The 16,372-nt window shown below is 42.2% G+C and overlaps 1 protein-coding gene across 1 annotated transcript in view; it reads left to right on the top strand.

The window, feature by feature from the left end:
- TMEM255B (transmembrane protein 255B) overlaps nt 1-16,372 on the top strand; it is a 661,659-nt gene that overhangs the window by 113,481 nt on the left and 531,806 nt on the right. The window contains exon 2 of the mRNA XM_069637126.1: nt 13,320-13,462. Within this exon, the coding sequence (XP_069493227.1) occupies nt 13,320-13,462 (143 nt within the window). The remainder of the gene's footprint in view (nt 1-13,319; nt 13,463-16,372) is intronic.

Genomic DNA, 16,372 nt, shown 5'->3' with positions numbered 1-16,372 from the left:
TGTACGTATTAACAACTCACATTAAAGTTACAGCTCACTTTAATGTGAGCTTGTATATGTAAATATGGTGTATAATAAATGAGCAGAATGACTGTATATTTTATATACGAACTGTACACGTACATGGGGGAGATGTTCATTATGTGCATCTACACGAATATAGGTGGGAAAGCACATTAAAATCAGGACTGACTTCGACGTCTGTTTTCAGGGATGTAAATTGAGTGATGGACTAACTGTACAACTAATAAACACCTCTTATACGTATTAAAATTTCACATTAAAGATAGAGCTCACTTTAATGTGAGCTTTTTATATACAAAAGGTGTACAAAACATGAGCAGAATATGTGTACATGTTATGTGTGAGATATACACGTATGTGTGGGAGATGTACACTTTGTACATGTACATCAATATACTTCTCAGAAACCACATCTAAGTCAGACACTTCAATGTCAGTTTTCACAAGATTCAATTGACTACATGTACGAACTGGACAGCTCTTATATACCTTCTATATAAGAGACAGCATTACTGGTATGAATAATGGATCTCTTCTTATGTTATTGGACCTGCCTGAGCCTTCGACCTGGTTGACCACTCCATCTTAGTCACCAGGTTGAGGGAGATTGCCCATTTTTCGGTTGCAGCGGCTTCCTGCTTTTCGTCATTTCTTAGTATTAGAGAGTGTCGAGTGTATTGTGGAGAGGAGGATGCACCGCCTGTTGTCCTGGAATATGGCTTTCCCAGGGTGCTTGTGTACTCTCCTCCCTTTAAAATATATTCACAGTCCCCTTTTTTTAATCTCTTGGAACAGAATGGTGTGGCTTTACAAATTATGCAGATGACGCACAATGTATCATCTCTATGACCGGGTCACATGAAGATGATGAAATCAATATTAATAGAGTCTATAATCTCATCCAAAGTTTGATGTTGCAGAATGGCTTGGCTTTGAACAAAGATAAGACCAAGCTCATGGTGGTTTTCACCCTAAATATGATTTAAAAAACTAGGTTCTTCTTATGATGGCTGCACTATTGCGGAAAGTAACTTTGCCACAAAAAAGAAAGTCAAGATGCTAGGCACTACCCTTGATCAGCACTTAAATATGAAGGCACATGTCAGTAGCCTGGTTTCATCCTCTGCTTATTACATGAAATTGCTGGCCCATCTTCGTCCATATATCTCTCAAACTAATGCAAAAACCATTGCCAGGGCCATAATAGGTTCAGAAATTGACTACTGTTGTAGGCTCTTGATCGGCATCCCAAAGTCAGAATGTAACCGCCAACAGGTAATTCAGAATAGTGAGGTTGGAGTGGTTACAGGCCTTGGCTGGAGAGATCATGTTTCCAAAGCCAGACAGAGCCTGCACTGGCTCCTGGTGGAATCCAGAATAATTTACTGTCTACTTCTGATCACACACAAATGTCGCATGGGAACGATGCCTTCTTACCTGCAGGAACTTCTCACTGAGAAATTGAGAGTGAGATGCCTTAGATCGAATAACTCAAATCAACTGAAGCACCCTAGATGTAACACTAATACATCTATGAGATGGGCTTTTGTGAATGCGTCTCCCAGGGCTTGGAATACCCTTCTGCTTGACATGAGAGAACTCAAGACTACGGATGTTTTTAGGAAAAATTTTCAAACATTTTTATTTTCTTAATCAACCTTTTAATCTTATGCGTTTATATAGGATGTGCTTTTTAATACTATGTATTATGTTTGTTTAGCTGTCTGTTTATTTGTGCGCCATTATGCCCAAGAGTCACTGGCTGTGCGTTATAAATGTATTAAAGTAAAAGTATACAAATCACATCAAAGCCAAACCTGACTTTAATGCCCATTTTCAGATGTATAGGAGTTGTATAGAAAATGTGCATTTCATGACTTTTTCATGTGATGGACACTTACACACCAAACATTCATATGTCTTACACCACACACTTTTATGGCACACAGACCTATGATACCCACGCATACGGCACACATTCTTATACCACACACTTGTGCGACAAACGCTCTTACAAAACTCACACTTATGACACACACATGACACATACTTATGACACTCCCGTCAATACTAACATATACATGGCATGCTCTTACAACACTTGCTCTTATGACAAGAAAATTTATGACACTGGTATGGCACACGCTCTTACCACACATGCTGTTATGAAACACACACTTGCTCCATATGTTCTTACACCACACACTGACATGACACATCTTCTCCGACACACACTCTTACTACACTCCCACTTAGGACACAAGCTGTTACGATACACACACTGTTACTACACATGCTCTTAGCACACATGCTGTTGTGAATACACACACACACCTATGGCACTCTTACAATACACAGTTACAACATTCACACTTACAAGACTTGCTTTTATGTCACATGCTCTTTTGACACACATGGCACACACACACTTACAACACACAGTCTTATGATACACACTCTTATGACACACAATCTTACCACATACACTACAATGAGACACTGTCTTGCACAACACACTTATAACAGATGCACTTATGACACACATACTCACGACATACACTCTTATAGCACACCTTTTTTATTTGTTAATGAAACATTTTGGAGATGGAAATTGTGATGACTGTAAATGTTTATACAAAACCAAATGCTCATATGCCTTATACTATACACTCTCAAGCCACGCACTCTTAAACACACACTTATGGCTCCCTGTTGCCAACTAATGAAAGGGCTACAAAACGTGCTAAATTAATGTACATTTTCTCTATGAACTTCACATGTACATGCATGAATTGTACATTACTTACACTACTATATGTATAAATACTGACATCAAAGTCAGGACTAACTTTTATGTTAATTTTCGTGTGCACAAAAGACGTATACAATATGTAAATTGCATAAATATATGAAGTGTAAATCCTATGCTTTATACGCCATACACGCATACTGTGATACACTCATACGGCAAACACTCATACTGCATACAATTATAAACTCACACACTATACACCATAGTCCCCACAACAAACGCTGAAATTAAATATGAAAACCTTTTTAAATAAACAGTTAAGGTCAATCTCATAAAAAGTTAAACTCCAAAAAGAATGGAAGTAACATTATTGAGGTACAAACATTCTCTCTATACCGCTACAAATGAAACCATTAACCTCTGACGTATAAACACTCACTCCACACAACTACAAATACAACCTTATCCCTCACTTCAAGTATCAGGCAGGCTACATCAATACTATTCTTCAACTTGTTGATATAATTGCAGTTTCTCGTATTTGTGAGTTTGCAGGCTAATAGCCTGTTCCCTCAGGGATAATATATTTGCTTAGTTTGGATCAGGGATTTTGTACTGCGTTCAGATAAGTGAGCCTCAAGTGTTTCTCGGACTGTGTCTAAATGCTTTTATGGTGCCTTTCAGTTAATGTATCTTCTCACACCGACCCACCTCAGCTTCCAGCTCTGGGTGAAGCGTTCTGCTGCATTTAATAGATGCTATAGTTTTAGAAATGTGTTTTCCCCTGACAACTGCATTAAAACATCGAAAATTAAAATAATGCTCATTCTCAGTTTGTTACTGCTCAAATAGTAATCAATCAGAGACACAGTTCCTTGGCAGAGGAGACACAGTTCCTTGGCAGAAGAGACACAGTTCCTTGGCAGAGGAATGGGCCTCTCCGCCTCTCGTGGGAGAATCCTTTTAATTGTTATTCCTTCTGGCCAACAGGTAGGATCTGTCTGGGCCGTTGCTGCCATTATTAGTCCTCTGCATGGCTGGTCAGTCTATCATAGCCTTTAGTCCAGCCAGACGGCCCCCAGATCGGCCAGGAGGACTCCCTGGCGCAGCTTCTCGAACTACCAGTAACAGTCCTTGGGTTGGGTGCTGTGCCATGTCTCCTCCACCGAGGAGTGGACTCCAATGAGCCCTTGCCTGCATTCTGTGATGCTGGGTGCTTCATAGCTGCCGGGTCTTGGGGCATATGCACAGAACAAGTCCATTCCTTATGTGAAAGTAAAACAGTACATGGTGGGCCCTAGCGTTATTTCATACTTTTTGTTTGTAACCGGGTCATTCCTTCTTGCATTAATCCTCACGTAGCTAAAACGGATGCATAGAGATCCTGATAAACTTGCAATTTTAGACCTTCGAAATTGACGAGGGTGTTTAACACTAGCTCGCCTCAAGATTCTCTCTTTTAAATGGAAAAAATGCACTCTTGTGAGGCCGCCTGGCAGCTGTCCCGTGCCTCATTAGTAGGAGGTGAAGACTATGTTTGCGCGATCCAAAAATATAGGCTCCTCCACCGGTACTGACAAAATGCCTGTAAAGAGATCTATCATATAGCGTTCCAGGATTTGGTCCCCGATGTCCTTGGGTACGCCCTTACCTGAAGGTTACTCCCCCTTGAGCGGTTCCCTGAATCCTCTTGCATTACCGACACAGGCTCACACAGTGACTCCCACTGTAAATCACAGTAAATCTCATCAGCCTGTTCTCTAGAAGAGTTTTCCATCTCGCCTCACACCGTTTTCTACGGTAAGGCCCAATTTGAAGCCACACTTAGTGCCTGATTCACAGAAACGTTTATATAATGGTGCAATCCCATTAGAAATCTCTCTGTGAATTAGGTCCTGAGGGTGGTATTACCAGCGCAAGTGAAATTAGCGCTAGAATAAACATTGCACTAGTGTAAACAACATATTTTTTTCCATGGGTTTTTGCATGCGGGCACTGTTTGTCCTTGTTCTAGTTCTTTGCACTGGTGCAAACATGCATTGAAAATATATGTTTTTTGTACTGCAGCAAGGGTATGAAATTGAAAGTTGCTGGGAGCTATTTAGCTCCTGCTTGTAGCTTAGAAGAACCTAGTTAACTTGACACCAACAGCAACCAGGAGCTACGTTTGGCTCCCCAGGGCAAATGATGCCGAACAAACACACCTATGTGATTTTAACTCTGTGCATTTGAGAAAATCTATAAACACACATTAGGATATATATACATATACATCTTTTAAAGCTGTAAGGGTAATATTAAATTAACAAAACAATATGTTTGCATCTTATGTGGAAGTTAGATTTGTGTGACGCTGTGTACTAGCGCCTCGTTCCCCAGTGGAAGCTCCTGGTCACTGGTTAATGCTGGATACCCTGGAGCTGCTTCTAGATCCTGCTTTTCCAACCTTAATTTTGAACCCTGGTCCCTAATTGCACGTGCACTGGTGCACAGATTCTGTAATACAACAGTTAAGGTATTTGCAAAAACATGGATGTATTTAATTTACTGACTGCTATGACTTAGGGGGTTACCTGGCGAATGCCCTCGCCCCCACCTCAGGGTGTGTCCTAAGGGGTCCCCCTGTCTCTATCTTCAGGGCCTCTCAGCGCCTGACTATTGGGCCCATGCTCAAATCTGACCTGGTGCCAGTTTCCCTTGTGGTTCTGTCTATTCAATAGTAGCCATGTAGTTAATGTTTTAATGACAATTCTAATAGAATGTGACATTTTGGTTGTAAAACCCAAACAGGAAGAGAAAATAATCGAATACGTGTGTTTATTAGTCCATTTTGCGGATGATAGTTGAGGAAAAGTTGAAGAAGTATTCACTTTGCTCAGCAGAACAGTGAAAAGAAGACAGTTCCTTAACACCAGAGACAGTAGATTTGGGGTCAACTAACTTGCAACAATGGCAGCAGTACTGCCTGGCCTCCATGACCAAACCATGCTCCATTGGCAACAATCTCCCAAGTGAACAAGAAAATGTGGTAAGCGGTGCACACCTATTTTTTTAGAGGGAGAAAAGTTTGATTTAGGTAATTCAGCACAAGCTGATTTCAAGAAATTCGAGGTGCGGGGGAGGAAAAAGGCCTTGGCACAAAGCCCTACTATATAGAAGAAAGAGGAAAGGATCCAAGTTAGGGATCCTCCCGTCCCCTGCAAACCTTCTACATACGCCCATAGGGCGGTCAAAAATTCAGATGTATATACATACCAGATAGATGTATAGAAGTGGAGCTGTCATTTAAGGACACTTACATTCAAAAACTTGCAGAGATACTGGGCTCAATGTTATAGTGAGCCATGTCAAATAATCTAACTGGACTAGAGTGAACTATGTGATGAGGGGAAAAGTGAGGTGAAGTTTCACTGTTCACTAAACGGAGGGATATGTAATGTCTTAACTCTCAGCAATCATAAAAAGGTAAGTATTATATAGAGAAGAAGCAAACAGCTGTGGCAAAATGTGGCACAGCCGCCTCCTAGTTCCCAAGGGGTATCTTGGTAGGCGTTCCTAATAGTGTATACAGATCCACAGTGTAACAGAGTAAATTCAGTATAAAGCATAATAAGTGACACTCACCACCCATATGCAAATACTTCATAAGCCATACAGGCATTGATATTGTAGTTCAGCACAATGCATCAATCACGCTCATAGATCTGCAACCGAAATGATCTAATCCAGTAATAGAGCAAAAAGGGGTCATGTTAGATTGGTGTTGATTACGCGACTGCTTTTAAAACTTAGCGGGCAAATGCATGGACCTAAAGACTCACCATATTCAGATCAAATGGCACTCATATTAAAAGTGGAAGGTCTCAAGCTGGGGGAATACCCATGTATGATGTTGTAACACATATGCCGTAGTCTGTAGAGAAATGGGTATACACAAGATGTGTTCGATGCCATTGTCAACCGTAAAGAAGGTACCGAAACCTAAGGGGAACCCCAATAAGCATACCTTGTAAGATTAGCGAGCCTCCAGGGAGCTGCTACTTCAGTGTTGCAAGAATCACGGTAGCAGCACAGCGTGCAAATAAAACAGCAAGCAGGTGCTGAGCTTATGGGTAGATGTCTGGAAAAGTAGAGGGTGATATGCTGCAAGTAAACTAGATTCCCATTCAATTACCTTATCAGGATGGTAAGCAGAATAGCAGCGGCTTCTCTGATATCCAAGAGCGGGGTAATGGCGTGTAGTCCTCACAGGGTACACCTCCCTGGTGAGATCGCTGGTATCTACTGAGTGAAATAAGGAGTGACAGGCTCAGCGCGAGATACTCACTACACGGTTAGAGTGCTGATGGTGCAGGTTAAGTTAATAGATTGAACAGCGGCAGTCTCAAGACAAATGTACCTCTCGATGATTTATCACTGGATGTAGCCAGTCGTTCCTACGTAGGTTGCCATGGCAACCTGGGTCCGCGTCTGTTGTGAATGGAGAGCGGTCGCCGAAAACTGTTGAGTCTGTTTTATGAAAAATGCAGGGAAGTGTAAATAAACCTAGTTAAAGTTGGTGAACATAGTGTTCAAGTTGAAGAGAGATGAACGACAAATACCTTGAAAGTTCGTACGAATGAGATCCGAACGGCAAGCAGAGTCCAAGCGCGTCCATCACCAAGGAGACGGTGGAAGCGGGCAGTGCACGGCACCATATTAGTTAAGTATATTCAAATATGGAAACTGAGGAGGGACTCACTGTCGCTGAGAAAGAGGTCGTCCATCTTAGAGTGGCTAAATACTAGGCTGTTGAAGCCAAAAAGCGAGTGTGATCAAGACGAACCCTTCTAAAAGCATAAATGGGTTGAGATATATATGCAAGTAGGGCCGTAGCCCTCTGGGAGAAAGGCGTGGAAAGGAGATAATAGAAAATAAATAAAGGAGGATGAGAATAGGCAGTAAATGTAAGGTATGATAGGCTCAACAACTAGTATCTATCGTCTACATCACATAGTCAGACACAGAAGGATGGTGTGTACCCTTACATTATAGTGATAATAACTCTGGGAAATCAGGTCATTATATACATTACTAAACATAATATCTCACATGTAGCCGCCCGGTTCATCCTTGAGGAACACCGATCCACTCCCATTCACTCCTCTGCTGCACACTCTGCTGGCTACCAATGAAAGTCAAGTTTGAATTCAAACTTCTCTGGGTTACTTTCAAAGCTGCATGCCTACAGCAGTCCTTGTAATTGAAAGAAAAACTGGGGATCACTGTAGCTAGGAGAACCAACAGATGAAAGTTTATGTGTCGTCTAGACTTTCAGGAGATGATGAACACTGAAATTTAAATATAAAAAGTATGGCATTGTGGTTAAGAAAAGTGTTGCTAACTGAATGACCTCCATGTTTACCGCACTGCCATACTACAAGTTTGGAGGTATTACCATTCATGATGTCATTTGAAATCCCTGTGGGACAATCGCCACCAGTCTACCACTTGTAATTGGGTCAGGTGATGTTTGCCTGCTTATAAGTGGTGGCAACACTAATTTGGCCGAATGAGCCGAGTAATTTCCTGTGCTTTTCCCAGACTCTGGAAACTGTTACCTTTCCACTTCCACCTGTGATCTTAGGCTCCAGACTTTCCATAAAAAACGAAAAAAAAATCTTTTCAAGTACCTTTACTCAAATGTGTGAAACCTTTGCTCAAATGTGTGAAACCCAGCTCCAAACAGACTGCTTTTTTCACTTCTGCTGGTAATGTTGCTTTCATATATTGTAAATAAATAAACTATAAATAAACCTTAACATTACTGTGTCATATAATGTTACATATTACTCTGGTTGTTGCCAGAAAGTTTCAATGCCTTTTATAGAAGTTGCCAAAAACACAGAAACTCAGCCATTTTCGGCATGTAACCTGCCTGCAACAGGGGTGTTGCTAGGCCTGGAAAAGATACGGGGCTACAGTAATGCCAGGACTGTCGGGACTCAGGGCTAGCTAGCCTTTTGGTTGTAGCCGCTGAGCTTCTATCTGGGTCCACAACCAAACGACCCGGGGCTATAGTCCCCTCAGCCCTCCGCTAGCAAAGCCTATAGACTGCAATTATAAATTCCGGATCACAGTGCTGAGACTGCCGCAGGTTGGTGGCATATGAGGTACAAGCGGCAGCAGTGCTTCATGACCTGAGCCCTGCTTTAGAGCAGCCACCTCCATTTCATGCTATTTAAGGACAACCTTTCTCCCAACACTCTCCCTCTTTAAGATGCAGATTCAAAACATATCAGGTGCGAAGCGGCTTTCTCTGGAAATGCTGGGATTCCTTATTTTCTCTGGCCTCCAGCATTACTGCACGAAGAATGGATGTCTGCCCTGGGAGCACCTATAGGGGGCGCCAGTTGGAAAGGGCTGCACACTTTAGTTGTAGCACAGCAGAGTCTCTCTTTAATGTTGCATGGGGAGCCAGCCAGAAGTGATGACCATCCAGAAGTAACAATGTTGAACCTGGCAATCAAAATAAAAAAGCTGGCAGCGCCATTGCCTCACCCTCACTCTGAAGTGAGCCCTCAAACCGAACACCATAGTAATGCACTTGGGGGACAGTGACCTAACCGCTACGGGCAGGAGACTTGTGCTATATGAGATAGAAAGCCCAATTTTAGCCCTAGCACAGATGCTGGAATAGGCGGAGATGGTATGGTCAGAAATAATACCATGATATTTTAGGCAATGTGCTAGATTCCTCGCAGCAATAATAATACCATGATATTTTGGGCAATGTGCTAGATTCCTCGCAGCAATAATACCATGATATGCTGGGCAATGTGCTACATTCCTCGCAGCAATAATACCATGATATGCTGGGCAATGTGCTAGATTCCTCGCAGCAATAATAATACCATGATATGCTGGGCAATGTGCTAGATTCCTCGCAGCAATAATACCATGATATGCTGGGCAATGTGCTACATTCCTCGCAGCAATAATACCATGATATGTTGGGCAATGTGCTATATTCCTCGCAGCAATAATACCATGATAAGCAATGTGCTAGATTCCTCGCAGCAATAATACCATGATATTTTGGGCAATGTGCTAGATTCCTCGCAGCAATAATACCATGATATTTTGGACAATGTGCTAGATTCCTCGCAGCAATAATACCATGATATGTTGGGCAATGTGCTAGATTCCTCGCAGCAATAATACCATGATATTTTGGGCAATGTGCTAGATTCCTCACAGCAATAATACCATTATATTTTGGGGAATGTGCTAGATTCCTCGCAGCAATAATACCATGATATTTTGGGCAATGTGCTAGATTCCTCGCAGCAATAATACCATGGTATGTTGGGCAATGTGCTAGATTCCTCGCAGTAATAATACCATGATATTTTGGGCAATGTGCTAGATTCCTTGCAGCAAATAAACATTCTCGAAGGCGCCAACACTCTGATAGTACTGATTTCATTAGATATGCCATGACCAATTCCAGGCACCCTGATAATTTAGCTTCAGGTGGTGTGCGCTTGTCAGATGCTGGCACAGCCCTAGTTCAAATCGATATCAGGGAGGCGTTATTAAGTTTGGGCTGCAGCTAAAACATTGGACAGCAGACGGGTCAGAATATTCCGTGCAATGGGAGCCATCCACAAGGGGTGGGGGAGTTTTAGGGTGATCACAAGCTAATAGAGACTCAAAATCAAATAATCTGCAAGCTGGCAAAGGGTCCAGCCATCAGCAGTCAAAATAGGGCCTTTAGAGCAGGCTTTAGGCTCAATGTGACGACGCTCAACCCCATGGTGGTGGCACTTGGATGCCATGGATGAACCACAGAGCTGGCCGCTCTACCATGACCGGTCGCAGGCCTGGGCTGGAATAGCCCTAAATGAACAGAAGCCACCCTGCAGATGGAAATCCTCAATGCAAGCAGTGATGCCCTTCACCCGGAGGAAATGCAGGACAATGGAATAATCGGCTTCCCTTAAAGAGTAAATGCCTGTGTATGCTTGTTGCAATATTACAGCAATTGCTAATAAAACTCTGTTATAAAGGCCCAAAGGTGTCCGTTGAGTGCTACACAACTATATCCATTTATTTATTTGATTTGATTTTGTATTTTAAATATATATATATATATATATATATATATATATCACAGGACCTGCAGTAGAGGTCCTGTAGTTATGGTTAAGTTGCTCAACCCATTGGAAGAGCACTTTTTGGGCGGCTTATAACTTCCTCCCCCCACCCCCACGGACGAATCCACACGCAACTTTGCAAAAAAAGTATATGGCCCGTCATATCGATTCTGCGAAGCTTGGTGAGGTTTCATGGAACCAAAATATGTGTTTTTCCTATAGACGCATATTTTTAATTTGCCGCTGCCTCTCTTGGCGTTTTTGAGGAGCTACAATGATATTTAAAATACTAATTTTGAATAAATAAGACATTTTAAACTTCATTTTGTGGACCCTGGTGATTCTTAGATGACTGCCGCTGTTACCGTGAAATACACTGACTGGGAGTGCGACTCATACCTGCCCATGTTATATATATATATATATATATATATATATATATATATATATGGAACAATGCTAAAGAACGCACAATAGATAAGAAATTAGATTTGACAGGAAGCAGTGAGTTTGTTACAATGGGGTGAGTTTGTGGGGTATTCTGACCAGGTTATGGAGGGGAGTAAATGGAACAGTCACCGGGGACAATACATAAGTGGACATACATAAAGGACAGCCAACATTGGACATTTGTAAGTGCACTGAACACTTTGCAATGTGAAAAGGGTTTGCTGCTGTGCAAAACACCAAGATTCCGCTCTGGTAATTTTAACACAAGCTTTTAGCTACTTTGCAACAAATGTGTACGTCTACGGTATACTCTGAGAAAAGTAAACAGCGCATTTTTCTTTAAGTGGAAGAAAATGAACGTGTTAACCCCAAGGCCAGCTCGTTTGCCGAATGCTCAAAGGAAATGAGTGTTGCGGCTTTTGGTTTTTGCCTTTAGCTCAAGGTCGAAGGTCTGGCTTTCGCCCGTCCTTTGCGGGCAACGGTTTATATCACCCCATAACACCGCTAAATGGAGATTAAACACCCTTCTCCCTTAACCAAAGGGGTCGGCTGTTCTTTATCTCCCTCTGAAATTAAATGTCACTCTGGAAAGATAACCGTTATCAAGCGCCCTCTACCAGGGCGAGGTGCGTAAGTAAAAACAATGTGCCTACATTGTGATGAATGTGTCCCTCCGCGGGTGACTAGCTTGGTTCTGCCCTTTTAATTCGAACGCCTGAGGCCAATCAATGCGTGCGCGTTAGCCAATCCTCCTCGTCCAGCTGCACAGTCAGGGCAGTGGAGTAACTTTGCTGAAAATGTTGGAGAGGGGTGGGGAGGGCATGACATCTCAATGAAAGGGGCCCCTGCCAAATGAGTGGGGCAAAATGGTGTACCTCAAAAGTTGGGCGGAACAAATACCGTTGTAAGACTCCTAACAATCTATGAGGGGGAACTGCTGTTTACAAGACTTCCAGCTCCTGAAGTTTACCTCCTGCAATTCTCACGTTTTCTGGATCAAGCAAAGTATCATTTTCAAAGATTTATGGCGCCATTTTGGACAAAAAAAAAACGTTGAATCATGAAAGCTTACTTCAAGATGAGAGCATCTTTTGCTGGTGATTTGCTCTTAGTAACTTCTATTGAAATGAAGTGATTGAGTGCTGACCATAAAGTGGGAGCCATGAATCCCATGACAACGGATATGTGCACCATGGTACGCGGGAATTCATGTGTGGAAGTCAACCAACCTTAAATGTGACAAGGGATTAGTCAGTGCTGGAGTTGTTCCAGTGTTGCTGGGCTGAATGTAGGTAGATTTCAAGAAATAGCGAGATATAACATAACAGCACTTGTGCAAATACCCTTATATCACAGTCAAAGTAATGCTGTATGTTGAAGAGAGTGCGTGATTTAGAGGCGATCTGATGCAGATAAATCTTTTTTCTGTCGCAGAATACTCACAACCATAGCTGCCGGGATGGTCTATAAAATGGTTCCACAAATTAGTCAATCTGGTTCTTGGATGGCCATGTATGATTTTTATATCCATGCAGGGTTTTAGTATTTCAGCAAATAATTAATGTTTTTCAGCTGTTTGCATAGCTCCAACTGGAGGTGAGCTTCCAGGGATGGCTACTGGGTGGCGCTGTGGCGCCTGTAGCTTGTTAGCTTCAATGGCATAGTCTACGCACTCACATTTCAGATAGAGAATGGTTTTCTTGTGCTGTTTTAAACCTAACATAACATTGTTAGTTAATAGTTATCAAATTCGAGGTGGTATTAAGCATGTAATAAAAGAACAATAATAATTATAATAATGTTCCTAATTATATATGTATTTGATAGGTTATGTTGTGTTTTAGGCAGTAGTTTGTATTTAATGTTTTTACTTTATATGTATTTTTAGAGGAACTGAACAATAAGCAATTTCTTTAATATTCATAGGACTATAACTCTTTTCTGTTTTCTTGCAGAACAATTTTCAAAAAGAAAGCGGTCTTCCCTTTGGTTCACCATCTCCCTGCTGGTCGTGTCCATCTTCATTCTGACCATAGGCCTTGCAGCTACCACAAGGACGCAGAATGTGACCGTGGGCGGCTACTACCCGGGAATCATTGTAAGTACACGGCCCTAGAATATTAGGCTTTAGGCCATTTTCAGTGGCATTGGGAAATGTGGACTCTGGGCAGGAGACTATGTCAGAAAGCCATTTTCATTACCAAGGACTTTAAGCAGAAAAGTACCCCAATGGAGACAAGTTATCTTCTGCCGTATTACTTGCTTCTGTTTTTAGATTTCCACTTGGATCATCAAAACCTTTTACTATATTTCAGCCTGCAATTACTCAAAGACGACCTACTATTTGCAGGTGAATTACAGGGGAATTACCACATTAGGCAAAAGGAGCACCTTGATTTACTTGAAAAAAGCAACAAAAACAACATGAGAGTTTGCTCCCATTTATTTATTTAAATAAGGAATTGAGATACTCCTCTGCGCGAACCACTCACTAATAAAGACAGCTGATAGACAAAATGCTGCACTATATCAGTTAATGTGCTTCTGTTGCATGAACCTATGACAACAGACCCTATGTCCCAAAACAGGCCTTGCACAAGAAAAAGAGAAATTAGTTTGTCTGTCCAATGCGCCAAACACTCAGATACTAAGCTTTGAATGATTAATGACATTATTTCTATTCACTCTTTGCCTGAATATATTCTCCACACAATGGGGGTCATTACGAGTGTGGTGGTAAGGGGTTAATGGTGCCGGTAAAGGTGCCAGAGCTGTCAACCCCTTACCGCCACATTACGAGTTCTGCTCGCGGGACCCGCTAAGGCCGCCTGGTAAAACCAGGCGTCATTAGCGGGTCCCGCGAGCAGACCACGGTGCTAACAACGGGCCCGTTAATAACGGGCCCGTTGTTAGCACCCTTCCCATTCCCATTGAGCCCTATGGGGGCTCGAATGGGAATGGGGATATACCGGGTCCAGGTTCCTTGAATGAGGAATTACCGGGCCCTCCAAAGTCGGGATGGCCCTGTAATTCCTCATTCGAGGAACCCGGACCCGGTACCCGGTAAGGGGGTAGCCATGGCGGTAATAGCAGCATGGCTACCTCCAAACTTGTAATGACCCCCAATGTAAATGTTCAATCTTTTCCCAATGTTATTCTTCGCACAATAGTAGTGTTTCAATCTTTGCCACATGATGATAATGTTCAGTCTTCGCCACACAATGATGGTGTTTAACATTGGACATACAAACTAATTTCTCTATTTATTTATTTATTTATTTATTTATTTATTTATTTATTTAATGTATTTATTGGACATTTGTATGGTGCCTATACACTAGTGTTTCCAGGCGCCACAAGACAGGAAAACGTGGGGATTGGGGTATAGAGGAGAAACAACAACAAAAACAATCAATGGTTCTACTAGGCCTTGTGACATTTGTACTGTGGAAGTGCAGTGAACAAAAAGTGCGGGGGCAGGGGAAGGTCAGGTCGGTCAGGGTGGGATAAGGGAAGGGGAGAGGGGGAGGAGGGAAGTACGGGAGGCAGGGTCCCCAGGTGCTGGGCAAGTGCAAGGGGAGCCCAAGGAGGGTAAGTGCCAGGGAGAAACCAGGGGTAAGGGTCAGTGGACGGGGTGGGCTTGTCAGGGAAGGGTGCCTGATGGCAAGTGCTAGTTAGGGGTTCTGGGGAGGACATGATACTTTTATTAGGCAACTCATATTTTTGGGGAGAGGCTTTCAATACTACACAGGCCCATTGCTCAGGCAGTTACAGTACAACAGGAAGTACATTAAAAAATAGGGCAACACAATCCACACATTACATTGTGTACAGAAAGGCAAGATGGATACATTGATTTCTGTTTGCTATGTTCATTCTAATTGCATTTCGAAGTGAGTGGAAGGGAAATGCTAGTTAAGTAAAGGTAGGAAAGAGGTTGCATGACAATTAAAATAAGGCTCATTTTGATCCAGGCGTTCCGCAAATAAAAGAAGTAAAATAGGCAATGTCTTTCATTTGAAGTGTGCCCCATTTTCATTCATTTGTGTGGCGGGAGAGGAGGTGCGCAGTGCAACTTGCGTTTCCGCCGCTACCTTCCACTCCGCCATATAAATACTCCAGCATTTGCACAGTTATGCATTTTCATGCTGTTGCAAATGATGGGGATCCCTATGGAGTCAACTGGCTGTTTGCAGTTGCAAAAAGTCAGGGGAATCCATAGGGATCCATTGTAAACGCCTGGTATGTGTATATGCCAGGTGGCATTTACTGTGTTTGCAAGGCAGAGTACAAAAGGAGAGGATAAAAGGAAGCGAACACGCTTGTACACTGCCTTTTGCCCTGCCCTTTTGCACTCCCCTGTGCAAATGTCAAGATTTGGAGGCGGGAGCCTATTACACTGAAGTGTTAACATAACGGCTCCCTGCCGCCCAATTACGGGCTCAAGGAAAATTAGCTTCTATGTGTTTGAATCAGGTGTCCTTCAGAACTGTTACTTGCAAAAGAGTATTCATGATCTGCGAAGCGTTTGACTGTGTTTACCTGCCAAGCTCCACTTGGAAGGTAAAGGGCAATCATGAGTTTGCGGAGATGATCAGCTTAAAGAATGAGTTTGAACAAATTAACAATTTTTCCGATGAACAGTCCAAAGGTTGGGGGCACTTTGAAAGGTAGAAGTTGATTTTAGGTAGTCAGAAATAATTAATCTGAGCATATTTATTACAGTTTGTAGGCTGTTAGATGTTTGAATCAATTTTTAACTCAACTATGTTCCTGTCTACCTAAAATTTCAATTTCCCTTTAAGCGCTGCCTCCTTAACTCCCAGATCCATCAAATAAAATGGGTAACAACAAAGATCTCTCCTTGGATGACCATACTTTGAGGCCACATTACAGCCTCCTGAACATGTCTTATACCTGCCTCCAATAGCAGAGTTTTCAATCATTTGGACCTCAGAACAGAAAAGTCAGGAAATAATAATAATACTAATAACAATATTAGTATTAT

This window comes from Ambystoma mexicanum, chromosome 7p, assembly GCF_040938575.1.
Source record: "Ambystoma mexicanum isolate Mex_15411 chromosome 7p, UKY_AmexF1_1, whole genome shotgun sequence".
NCBI classification, from domain to species: Eukaryota; Metazoa; Chordata; class Amphibia; order Caudata; family Ambystomatidae; genus Ambystoma; species Ambystoma mexicanum.
This window is presented reverse-complemented; position numbering and strand designations above follow the sequence as displayed.